This window comes from Abramis brama, assembly GCF_963993115.1.
Source record: "Abramis brama genome assembly, chromosome: 7".
In the NCBI taxonomy this organism is placed as follows: domain Eukaryota; kingdom Metazoa; phylum Chordata; class Actinopteri; order Cypriniformes; family Leuciscidae; genus Abramis; species Abramis brama.
Window position 1 is genome coordinate 20,509,144 of NC_139969.1, and position 12,317 is coordinate 20,521,460.

Sequence of the window (12,317 nt, forward strand, 5' to 3'; positions counted from 1 at the left end):
AAGTTGATAAAACTTAATGCGATGCACTTACTGCCTCAAAAGGTAGTCATATAAGTTTAGAGCTTTATTTATCCCCATGGGGCAATTAGTTTGAGCTTACATGGTGCCTCACATAAAACACTGATCACATACATTTAAATACATAAATACTTTAAAAAATCACCTAAACTTATTACATAGACGTATTGCTTCAGGCACAAAAGTACATTTATAGCGATTTGTTGAACATTTAATTGCCCTTAGACGTCGCCCCAGGGGCATCCACTCAAAGTCCAAATGCAGCGGGTGTGTACTATCTCCTATTATTTTATGAGCCATCCTCAGCACCTGCTGTTCGTAATAAGATGTAAGGCTTCGTAAGGGAACACCCATAATTTTAGAGCACGTTAACAATACTCTGCAACCGATTTTTGTTCTTTGTAGACAATGATGAAAACCAACAAATAAAAGAAAAAGACAGGATACTTTCAACAAATGAATTATAAAATGACTTAAGAACAACTCTCTGTACATTAAAAGAATTAAGCTTTCTCAGCACGAACAGTCTTTGGTGTGACTTTTTGATAATTGCATCAGAATTTTGGTCAAACTTTAACTTGTTAGCAAAAACCGTTCCTAGGTACTTATATTGCTCTACTTCCTCCACATGTGTTCCATTAATGACAATAGGTTGAAGTGCCAATGTTCTCCTACTAAAATTAATTATCATCTCTTTAGTTTTTGAAACATTCAGATCTAGTTTCATACTACTACACCAAGAAATGAAATTGTACAAAACAGAACCATATTCCTGATCTGAATGTGAAAGCAAGGAAAGCAACACAGTATCATGCACGCATATTTAACCAAATAACTATTATCTTGTAAACTCTGACAGTCATATAAACAAAATAGGAGAGAGCACACATCCTTGAGGGGTACCTGTGGAGAGATTTACAATATCTGATAACACCCCATTAATCCTAACCCTCTGTTGCCTTTCTGTTAAGAAATTCATGATCCATAAAACTAATCAAAACCATGATCAAAATTAAACTGACTAATAAGTTTTTGCCCTAACATAACAGGTTGCAAAAGATTAAATGCAGATGAGAAGTCCACAAACAAAAGCCACGCAAAAGCCCCACTATTTTCCAGATGACGACTAAGAGTATTTAGCAAAAACATATGACCGTTCTAATGACGTACAAAACACAAACTCTGACATCCGCTGGTGAAAAACCTTGTAACTCCATTTGAGCTTGATTTTGGAAAAAAATAACACACGCAAGTGTATGACCATATATAGCCACAATACTAACTTTGACAACAAGTTTACTCATTAAAAAAAAAAAAAAAATCCTGAATAGTAGTGGTTCTACACAAACCTGCAATTTTCGCGGCTTTCAAAAATACACCACACTGGATAGCCTGCCATGGTAAAATATCAACATATTAGCTAATGCCAGAACCCTTGCGACTATAGGATGACAGACGTGACAACTGACATTGCACTCACGTTGGATGTGCCAATATTTGTGTTATATTTACATAGGCCGTACTATACTTTAATTCATGATTGGTTGACTGCAAAATTCAAATCTTAAACAAAATGATAAAATAACGTTATTAACCGGTGCTAATTTCAAATAAGCATTTCTGTTCAGAACGTTTAAACTTGATTTCGTTTTTGTTAATACTCCTGTTAAAATTTTGTTTGTTTCTGGTTTTTCTTTTTGTTTTTTGAGCCGGTTCAGAGCCCTGATTTGAACATAACAACAGATATCCCAATGTAACAGCTTTCTTTTCCTATATTTTGACAATCCTCAGTTTTGTATGAAAATAGTTAGCTCATGTGTTTGAACAAGGTCCAGAAGGAACATTATTATCCATGATGGTCACTTTAAATTAAAGCACCTTCCAATAATTTAACAGAACAGTAAACATCCTTTTAATTACCAATTATTTACAGTCACTTATAAGCCTTCATTATCTGCCCCGCTGAGTTAATAAAATATTCAGATGAAAGAGTTTAGACACTCCCCCAAAACAATGCACAAATTCACTGACAAGACCATAGCTCAAACAGTTAAGTTCTTCTGATTACCTTTAATTAATGTACATTTATTGAAAGCATAAAGAATATGAAGAGTTCAGATGCAAAAGCCTCTAAGTGCCATCTGAAATTTTCTTCTAGAATGATCATTTTTATCAAGCTTGTATATTTAAGTTCAATAATTTCACTTAAATGACAATTAATAGGTAATCTTCATTGCCATTTAAGTGAAATTACTGAATTTAAATATACGAGCTTGATAAAAATTATTATTCTAGAAGAAAATTTCAAATGGCACTCTTCATTTATTTAGCCTATATCAAAACTGCTCGCTGTCATTTAACAAAATGAATAACATCTTAATCATAAGAACTAAATAAGAAAAAATTAACAACCGGTTAGTGCAGGGCGGGCTTTATCGTCAAGACCAATCATGATGCTCTTAGGCTCATTGCTGGATCTTCTCCTTCTTTCTTTACCAAATAAATGACTAAAATTATACTTCTAAAGTCAAGCTTAAAATGCTAAGAAAAGGAGCCTTTCACAAAAAATTTCAGGTATTTCTGAGGAAGCCTCATTTACCAAGACACGGCCAATGGGGTGCAGAGCTACTATGTGACCATGGACCAGTCACATGGGTCAATTTTCTGAACTTGAGATTTATACATAATCTGGAAGCCGAAAAAATAAGCTTTCCATTGGTGTATGGTTTGTTAGGATAGGACAATATTTGGCTGAGATACAACTATATGAAAATCTGGAATCTGAGGGTGCAAAAAAATTGAAACATTGAGAAAATTGCCTTTAAAGTTGTCCATTTATGTTCACGATTGTGCTGCATTCACTCACAAAAATAAATGTTTTATATATTTACGGTAGAAAATTTACTAAATATCCTAATGATTTTTGGCATAAAAGAAAAATCAATAATTTTGACCCATACAATGTATTGTTGGCTTTTGCCACAAATATACCTGTGCGACTTGTGACTGGTTTTGTGATCCAGGGTCACATTATGTTAATGACCATACTCTATTAGAGGCAATCAATTCCAGTGACCAAATAGGAGAAATATAGAGAAACCCCTTGTGCATCTCCTTCCCTGAACAGGATGGAACTGTCTCCATTTTACAAATTTGCATTTTTATTTTTAAGATATCTTTTCATGCAGACCTAGAAAGCATTTTATGCTGTGTAAATCTACCATGTACGTTGCAGAAGCATTTATCATGTCACGTGTTCAGAGAAGGTGTTTTATTCAGTGATAAAAATGTGAACTGCGACCAAAGAGATGATTTTTCAGGCACTTATGAAGCAGCAATCTGATACACTCAATCTTGAAATTTAATGAGACTTATACATGTAAGTGGACTGTAATCACTACCAGGAGAAAGAAAGCTCAAAGAAGGGCTTTGTGTCACACTTAAACTGATCAATTCTCTAAATAACTTTTAGAGTTATGTAACATACAAAACACAGATAATGAGCACTATATCTTAGACACTGCAATATCTTATTACATTTATTTTAAAATAAGTACATTTTTATTGATTGATTGCACATGCTAATGTGTGGCCAAGACAAACTTAACACCAGTCTACATGAATAGATGTGTTGCAGGGGTGAGAAGCATTTCATTTCCAGCATTTCATTGAAGACTGAAAAAAGAACTTTGTAACAATAGGATATATAGGTTTCCATCAGACTACCAGGCTGTTTTCCTAATTTTCCAAATATATATACATATTATGACATGTCACAACTAGTGAAGGGTTGGTGTCACCAGCTTGTAGTGCCATCAGCTAATTGGTTTTGTCATGTCATTTTCAGTGTGGCTCCAGACCAGAGAGATACAGCTTAGGTGATTGGCTCAAAACCACATGCAATTAGGAAAAAGTGTCCATAGTCAAAGATGGCAGAATTAAAATTGTGTATTTACAGAGGGTCAGGCACCAGCTGAGCCATTAGGCAGAGCGTGTGTGTAAATTAACGGGGGCTTTGGCCAAAAATGCAACTGCACATTTAAACTAAATCTAGTAATAAAGTCAAAGGGATGGTTCGGAGTAATTTCAACCTTGGGTCCTTTGCACCATGACCTCGAGCCAAACACCCTCCCAGAAGAAGAGATTCTATTTAAATGTGTTTTTAAGGAGGAATCGCATCTAGCCTTACCCTAGAGTTGGTTTACCCTCCGCCTATGCTAACAGGAATGCCAAATGATGGCTTTATCCTGTAGGCTACTATAGACCTCAGCATGCTGAGAGAAATAATCATAATATTTTTTTAAGTACATTCAGTGGATTTGGCTTTGATTTAAAGGTCAAGTAATATTATTGGAAGAGAGGAAAATCATGGATATAAATGAGAGCATGTGAATGTGCAAACAGACAGAAATCCTTTCTTATGTAGTTGCACGAGATGAGAGACTATGCAGCACAATAGGTTAACCTTTAAAAAAGACTAACAAAATAAATAGCTTCTAAGACCCTGTAGGCAATCATCTACTAGATGATATGGAGATTTACCTTTTGAGCTCCATGACACTGACACAGTGGAAAGAAAGGAAAATGTAAACCAAGACAGTGTAATATGAGCAAAATCCACAAGAAAATTGATGAGGCATATAATTGCTCATTTTTATGTTTTTTTAATTGCACAATCAGATGGCATTGCAAAAAAAATAATGATCTTAACTTACAAAATATAAAAATAAATGCAGTCTGAAACACATGTATCAAGCTGCAATGGTCCTTGGGCTGGATAATAAAGTACCAACCTGCTAACAGAACATAATCACAGTTGCCAAGCACATTGTGCATGTGTCACTGAATCACAACACATAGCATAAATTTCATAATGCTTTAAATACTGGCACTTTTGATGTCTTATTCAGCAGATAAAATGAACGAGTCTGGTGTATATATATATATGAAGAATTCAGATGCAAAAGCCTCTAAGTGCCATCTGAAATTTTCTTCTAGAATTATCATTTTTATCAAGCTCGTATATTTAAGTTCAGTAATTTCACTTAAATGGCAATTAATAGGTCATTTTCATTGCCATTTAAGTGAAATTACTGAACTTAAATATACGAGCTTGATAAAAATGATAATGATAATTCTAGAAGAAAATTTCAGATGGCTTTTGCATCTGAACTCTTCATATATATATATGTATACTTATATATAAGTAAACCAAAACAATATGTAAATCAATTAAAAATATTTGAACCGAATCCTTGAGTCTTTCAAATTAGCTCATCTCGATGAGGTTTCTTTTTTATGGTCAGCACAGCCATAGTATCAGCTTTCTCTGGGCATCAAATACATGTGCACAGCTATGCAGTGTAATTAGATCTCCTACATTCTCAGCATCATCCACTTCTTGTCTTGTGCTATCTTGTAAGCCAACGTCTCACAATCAGTATCTTAACATCAAACAGAAAACCTTATGCACACAGAGAGGTCAGTCCATACCAGCAGCAGCAGATTTCCTTAAAGGTTTTCCTCATCTCTTGGCTCCTGAAGGCATAGATGAGAGGGTCTATGACTGAGTTGCACATAATGAGGATCAGATACATGTTGAAGTGAGACATGAAGCAGATGCAATAGGGGTTCCGGGGGCAGGAGATCATGAGGATGAGGTGCAAGAAAAACGGAGCCCAGCACACTACGAATACCCCCAGAAGGATAGTGATGGTGATGGCCCCCTTCATATTTGCTGCCTGCCAGATAGGACCATTGCCAGGGAGGGCAGCAATGCGCTTCATGTGCAGCCGGGCTAGAAGAAACATATGGACGTAGAGCGAGGCCATGAGCGCCAACATGGTGAAGAACATGCTGATAAGGCAGATGAGAACGGTGGCACTCTCCGAGTACACGATGAAGAGCACGCCGGAGACCGTGCAGAAGGTCCAGATGCAGGTTATGATGGTGCCCGCCCGCCGCTGGGTCATGATGTTGTGGTAGCGCAAGGCGTAGAAGATTGTGATGTAGCGGTCCACCGCGATGGCCAACAAACTCCAAATGGAGGCTAACAGCGAGCTGCAGATCATTGAGTCAAAAATGTTGTCCATGTTTTTGATAATGCTTTCGCGGTTGGTCAGGTTGCCCCCAGTGATGAGCGCTATCACGACCGTTTCTGAAGCATTGGAGACACTGACCAACAAGTCTGCTACGGCTAAACTGCAGATAAAGAAATACATGGGAGAGTGAAGGTTCTTGTTCTTGACAATAGCCGCAATCACCAGAATGTTCTCCAGGAGACTGACGAGCCCGAGTGCGAGGAAGACCTCTGTGGAGATGAGCAGCTGCTCATAGCATCCTGAGGCTGATCCTCTCTCACCCTGACCAGGCTTTCCCACCGGCAGAGCTCCCTGGCTGTGATTCCGGTATGAATGATGCAGTCCATGATGATATGAGGTGTTCATTTCCCTGAATATCTGTGCTCAGTGGTTTGACCAAAAGAAAGAAAGCAGATAGTGAACAAACATCCGTCACCTCCCCTCTGTGATAACTCTTCCTCCAAAGCAGCAAAAACATCCAACAAAGGGCTGCAAGAGCCTCCTACATAAGAGCACAAGATAAAAAATAGTGATAAAAACATGCAGTCAGAGAACTAGAGGATAGGAGACAGCGACATCTGACTGAATCTATAAACACTGACTCTGTTGAAGTGCACACGTGCAATATGCAGTATTCAGAGTGAGGCATTCAGTCTCCAGAGTGCTCCCAGCACTTGGCAGGCAGGCGAGTGAGATACTCTTGCTCCCACAGCCACGGTCTGGCTTGCTGAGTGTAGGCCCCTCCCCTAGCTTTCTCCACCAATCAGCAATGATGAGTGAAGGCAAGTATGAATGGCGTTGCCTCTGTCTAACAGATAAAATACTCTAAAGATTTTGTTTTCTTAGAGCATTTTGGTGGCATGTCGTTTAAATAATGAAGTGACTCAAGTAACAAGCATTCAGTTTACCTTGTGAGCATATTTGTGTTTAAGCAATATCACATTTGAATTTGAATTTATTTATTTTAAAATGGACCATGCACATTAATTAACATGAGCACTCAAGTCCATAATGTAAATGTGCCAGATTTAGCCATACAGGCAATTTTTCATCTGTAGTCCCTGGCAGGTTGATGGTAAAATCCACAAGTCCATAAAACATATAAAACCATATAAAAACACATTCCAACAAACATGACTATAATCAAAGCATATTAATACAAATACAGAATGACTTTAAATATAAGGAGACAAAAACAAGCCACTACTCCAAATTATGAAAACATGATTGATTATCCAATAACCACTGTTATATGGATGCAGAAAAAGAAGTAAAAGATGTTATATTTCTTAATTTTGTAGGTATATTCCAGCCATGTGCAGCTTTATAAGAAAAAGCTGACTGCCCAAAAGCTCTCCTTCTATGTGGTATTATACAACCCCCTCTAGTAGTGGCTCTACTAGATGAGTTAGGCTTATGATTTTGTCTAATAAACTCATTAAGTGGAGATGGGGCCGTGCCATGCAAAATTTTATACACAAGTAAAATATCTGCAAATTTAATCATATTTTCCCAATTTAAAAAATCATATTTAGTTAAAATTTTACAATGATGATAGAAATTAGACCTTTTTTCCCAATATTTTCAAAGCCTGCTTATAGAGTTTTTCTATTGATTGTAATGTAGTCCCCCCCGTCTGTGTCCAACTGGTAAGGCAATAATTCATATGTGAAAAGATCATGGCATTAACATACAACTTTGAAGCCTCAGAGGTTAAATTATTTCTAATGTGTCTAAAATTGACCAGATTAAATGTAATTTTATTCCCAAATTTTTTAACTTGTTTTTTTTAAATGTAAGTTGTGACTCTATTATTATGCCTAAATACTTGTACTCATGGACTACTGATCATTTTATTCCTGATGCTATGACATCTGAATCTGGATCTCTATTTGCAGTCTTTGATAAGAACATACATAAAGTTTTACTAACATTAAGATGTAAAACATGAATTTTTTAACCAATTAGAGACATTGACCATTGCTGATAATTGTTCTGCAGCTTGCTTTTTGCTTTAAGCATGCACATACTGTATATAACCGTATCATCAGCATACATCTGACAGTTAACAGTAGATGCAAAAACGTCCGGCAGGTCATTAATGTACAAACTGAACAACAACGGTCCCAAAATTCAACCTTGGGGTACACCAACAGAATTAATAACTATTTGTGAAGTCTTATTGCTTACCCGGACACACTGTTTTCTATCAACAAGGTATGATCTTATCCATTTAATTACCTCTGGTGAGAAATTATAATTTGATAACTTATTAATTTAAATCTCATGATTTACTGTATCAAAAGCTCTCTTTAAATCTAGTTACAAACAGCAAAGCAGTGTTACTCGTCTCCAAGTAACACACAGTGGTATTTCGTTACTGAATTAATCAGTGTTTTGAATTAATTGGTTGAATGATTCAGAGTCACTCATAAAGACAGTCACTTGTTTAGTTTCTGAATGAATCAGTGTTTTGAATGTATCGGTTAGGCTATTTGAATGATTTAAAGATTCACTCATTAAAGGGATAGTTCACCCATGCAAAAATTAAGTTTATGTCAATAATTACTCACCCTTATGTCGTTCCAAACCTGCAAGACCTGACTTGAATAAAGTAATTATTTTTGTTTGTTTATTGTGCACAAAAAGTATTCTCGTTACTTCATATTAAGTTTGAACCACTGTATTCACATGGACTATTTTAAACGTCTTCACTACCCTTCTGGACCATGAAAGTTGCAATGACGTTGCTGCCTATGTGGGGTCAGAAAGCTCTTGGATTTCATCAAAAAATATCTTAGTTTGTATTCCGAAGATGAACGAAGGTCTTTTATTACAGAAATTATATTTTTTATTTTACTTTTATGAGTAATTTATGACATAAATTTCATTTTTGGGTAAACTAACCCTTTAAGACAGCCACTTGTTTTGATTCTGAATTAAGTAATGTTGTTGCTGAACAAATTGAATGAGTGGCTGGTTCGCAGTGCTGTCAGAACTGAATATACACTGCTCAACCAATCAAATTCTAGGACCAGAACTAACTGTTGTATAATATTCAACATTGCCTGTTGTTTTATTTACAGGTTTGACAGCATCTAACAAATCACCTCATTTGCATTTTACGGATGCTTAATGAGGCTCATGAATCAGAGTTGACTCCTCTCTCTTTAGCCTATTGATCATTCAGTTTTATGTCCAAACGTAGAAAATCAATTACAGTCAGAAGAGCCTGATTAAAGGGATTGACCCTTTCTGTGATCACTACATGGGAAAAGACACTACGAATACTGCACAAACAACAGCTAATCCTGCTTCGTGAAGAGGTAATACAAACAGTTTTTCAATGAGCAAAAAAGAGAAATGGGAATAGAACAAAGTGAATGGAATTTGCTGAGATAACAGTTCATTACATTACACAGAACCAATAGCAAAATAATCTGTATAGCCTAATTGCCTAAGTAATGATCCTAAAGTGAATGAATAAAATATCCACACTTTTAATCGAGCCTATTAATATAAAAAAAAAATTGGTCACACTTTAGATTAGGGCCTCAATAAACTCCTAATTACTGTTTATCAGTAGTTAGGTAGTTGTTAAGTTTAGGTATGGGGTAGGATTAAGGGATGTAGAATATGGTCATGCAGATTAAGGCATTAATATGTGTTTATAAGTACTAATAAACAGCTGATATCAAAGTAATATGCATGCTAATAAGCAAGTAGTTAATAGTGAGAACTGGACCCTAAACTAAAGTGTTAGCAAAAAAATTATTGAGGCTATATTAATATATTTTTTTTTAAATCCTAATTTTATTTTTAATCAAAACTCATTAAGGCTAAATTAACTATTTTCTTTCAAATGCCTTTGATGTAGTAAATTATTAGTGCATGGTTAAGCGCTAATGCAAAGTAGCGAAATGATAATGGCACATTTACAATTTTATGTGCAAAATCATCATCATCTTCTTCTTCTTCCGCTTATCCGGGACCGGGTCGCGGGGACAGCAGTCTAAACAGAGATTCCCAGACACTTGCTCCAGCTCTTCAGGGGGGACCACCGAGGCGTTCCCAGTCTAGCCGGGAGACATAATCCCTCCAGCGTGTCCTAGGTCTTCCCCGGAGTCTCCTCCCGGTAGGACGCGCCAGCAACACCTTCCCGGGAAGGCGTCCAGGAGGCATCCGGAACAGATGCCTGAGCCACCTCAGCTGGCCCCTCTCGATGTGGAGGAGCAGCGGCTCTACTCTGAGCTCCTCCCGAGTGACCAAGCTCCTCACCCCTATCTCTAAGGGATCACCCAGCCACCCTGCAGAGAAAGCTCATTTCGGCCGCCTGTATCCGGGATCTTGTCCTTTCGGTCATGACCCACAGCTCATGACCTTAGGTGAGAGTAGGAACGTAGATTGACCGGTAAATCGAGAGCTTCGCCTTGCAGCTCAGCTCCTTCTTCACCACGACAGGCCGATACATCGACCGCATTACTGCAGAAGCTGCACCGATCCGTCTGTCAATCTCTTGTTCCATCCTTCCCTCACTCATGAACAAGACCCCAAGATACTTAAACTCCTCCACTTGAGGCAGGAACTCTCCACCAACCTGAGAACCATGGCCTCGGATTTGGAGGTGCTGATTCTCATCCCAGCCGCATCACACTCGGCTGCAAACCGTCCCAGTGCATGCTGAAGGTCCTGGTCTGATGGGGCCAGCACGACAACATCATCTGCAAAAAGCAGAGACGAAATCGTGTTTCTTCGTGTTACAAAATGATGTTTACGTATAGGCCATACCTTTTTCGTTTCGGTTGTTCTACAAAGTGGCCACCACATTTAAGTTATGAGTGTGGCTACACCTTCTTGCAGATTATTTTCAGCAAGCCTTGAGAGTTTTAATATCCACAGCTCCATGTATGCAGTATGTACTGTCCTTGAACGAACCGGAACATAGAATGTTTTGTTTAAAAGAAAAAGAGGAATGTTCTATAGCAATTGTTCTATAGCAATTGTTTACTTGTGAATGTAAGAAGTATTTCACAAATAAAACCAGCATAAATAGAGCATAATGTTCACAAGCATGCCAGTACAAAATAGCTTTCTCTTGAGACATTGACACTGCTACTAAACACTATTCAGATTTTTAATTAATAATTGTAATAAAAAGGTATGTATTATTTCTTGAGGTAAAAACAGCTTTTCTTAAAAGATAAAAGAGGACCCTGAAGCTGGTTTGTCATAAAGGAAGAAACCTGAAAACAAAATCAATATTGGAACATATAGGACTATGTGACAAGGAATAAAGACTATTTGATTTACTAATGCTTTAATTGAATGCCAAGTAAAATACTCTGGTGGTGATGGCATCTCTGTCTGTTGGGTGGTACAGGGTAATGGGTTCAACCTCACTGGGAGGCTGTTGATGTTCTGGTGGCACTCGCTTATTTCTGGTAGGTCAATTTCAGAGGACAAAACATTCCCACATTGTCCCAGCTACATGCCATGAAGACATGCCTCTGTAATGCCAATGGTCATTTCAATCTACCATCCATGTTTGTGACCACACTCTGATGAGTCATCTGCAGATAACATGCTACTTACTGTTGAAAAGAAATAAAAATGTCTGAATGTCAGATTAAAAGACAAAGACAAATGAGCTGTTATTTAAAAACGTCCTGAAGCTATGAGTGGATTTTGTTGACATTAAAATGAACATTATATTCTCTGCGATCTGTGTGCAAACTATATTGCAAATGACTCTCAAAACCTAACAGCATATTTTGTAACATTTTAAAAAACAATCATTATTGATAGGAAATGAATTGCATCTTACCAGCTATTTTTTTGAAGCTAGAATGTTTTATGGCCAGAGTGGATGAATGAACAAGGAATCCAGTGAAAGTAGTCTGGTGGTAGATTATCAGTGGGACAGTATCCAGCGCTGATTTTATGAACCAGGATAATCAAATCATAGTCAGAAACCTTTTTTGTAGTTGAAAGGAGGGCAGAGGCTTAAAAAATCATCACAATATTGATGCTGAAGTTTGGAATAGGTTAGGTAAAGGGATGTAAAGATATGGGTAACACTTTACAATAAGGTTTCATTAGTTAACATTAGTTAGGCTAATGTATTAACTAACATGAACTAACAATGAGCAATACATTTGTTACAGTATTTATTAATCTTTGTTAATGTAAGTTGCTAAAAATCCAGCTGTTCATTGTTTG

The 12,317-nt window shown here is 37.1% G+C and overlaps 1 protein-coding gene across 1 annotated transcript; it reads right to left on the minus strand.

The window, feature by feature from the left end:
• Positions 1 to 5,190: 5,190 nt before the first annotated feature.
• On the minus strand, positions 5,191 to 6,673 carry mc4r (melanocortin 4 receptor). Its single transcript, XM_084121121.1, has one exon. It carries the CDS (start codon positions 6,462 to 6,464, stop codon positions 5,484 to 5,486), a length of 981 nt encoding a protein of 326 aa, XP_083977247.1. The 5' UTR covers positions 6,465 to 6,673; the 3' UTR covers positions 5,191 to 5,483.
• Between the last annotated feature and the right edge of the window lie 5,644 nt (positions 6,674 to 12,317).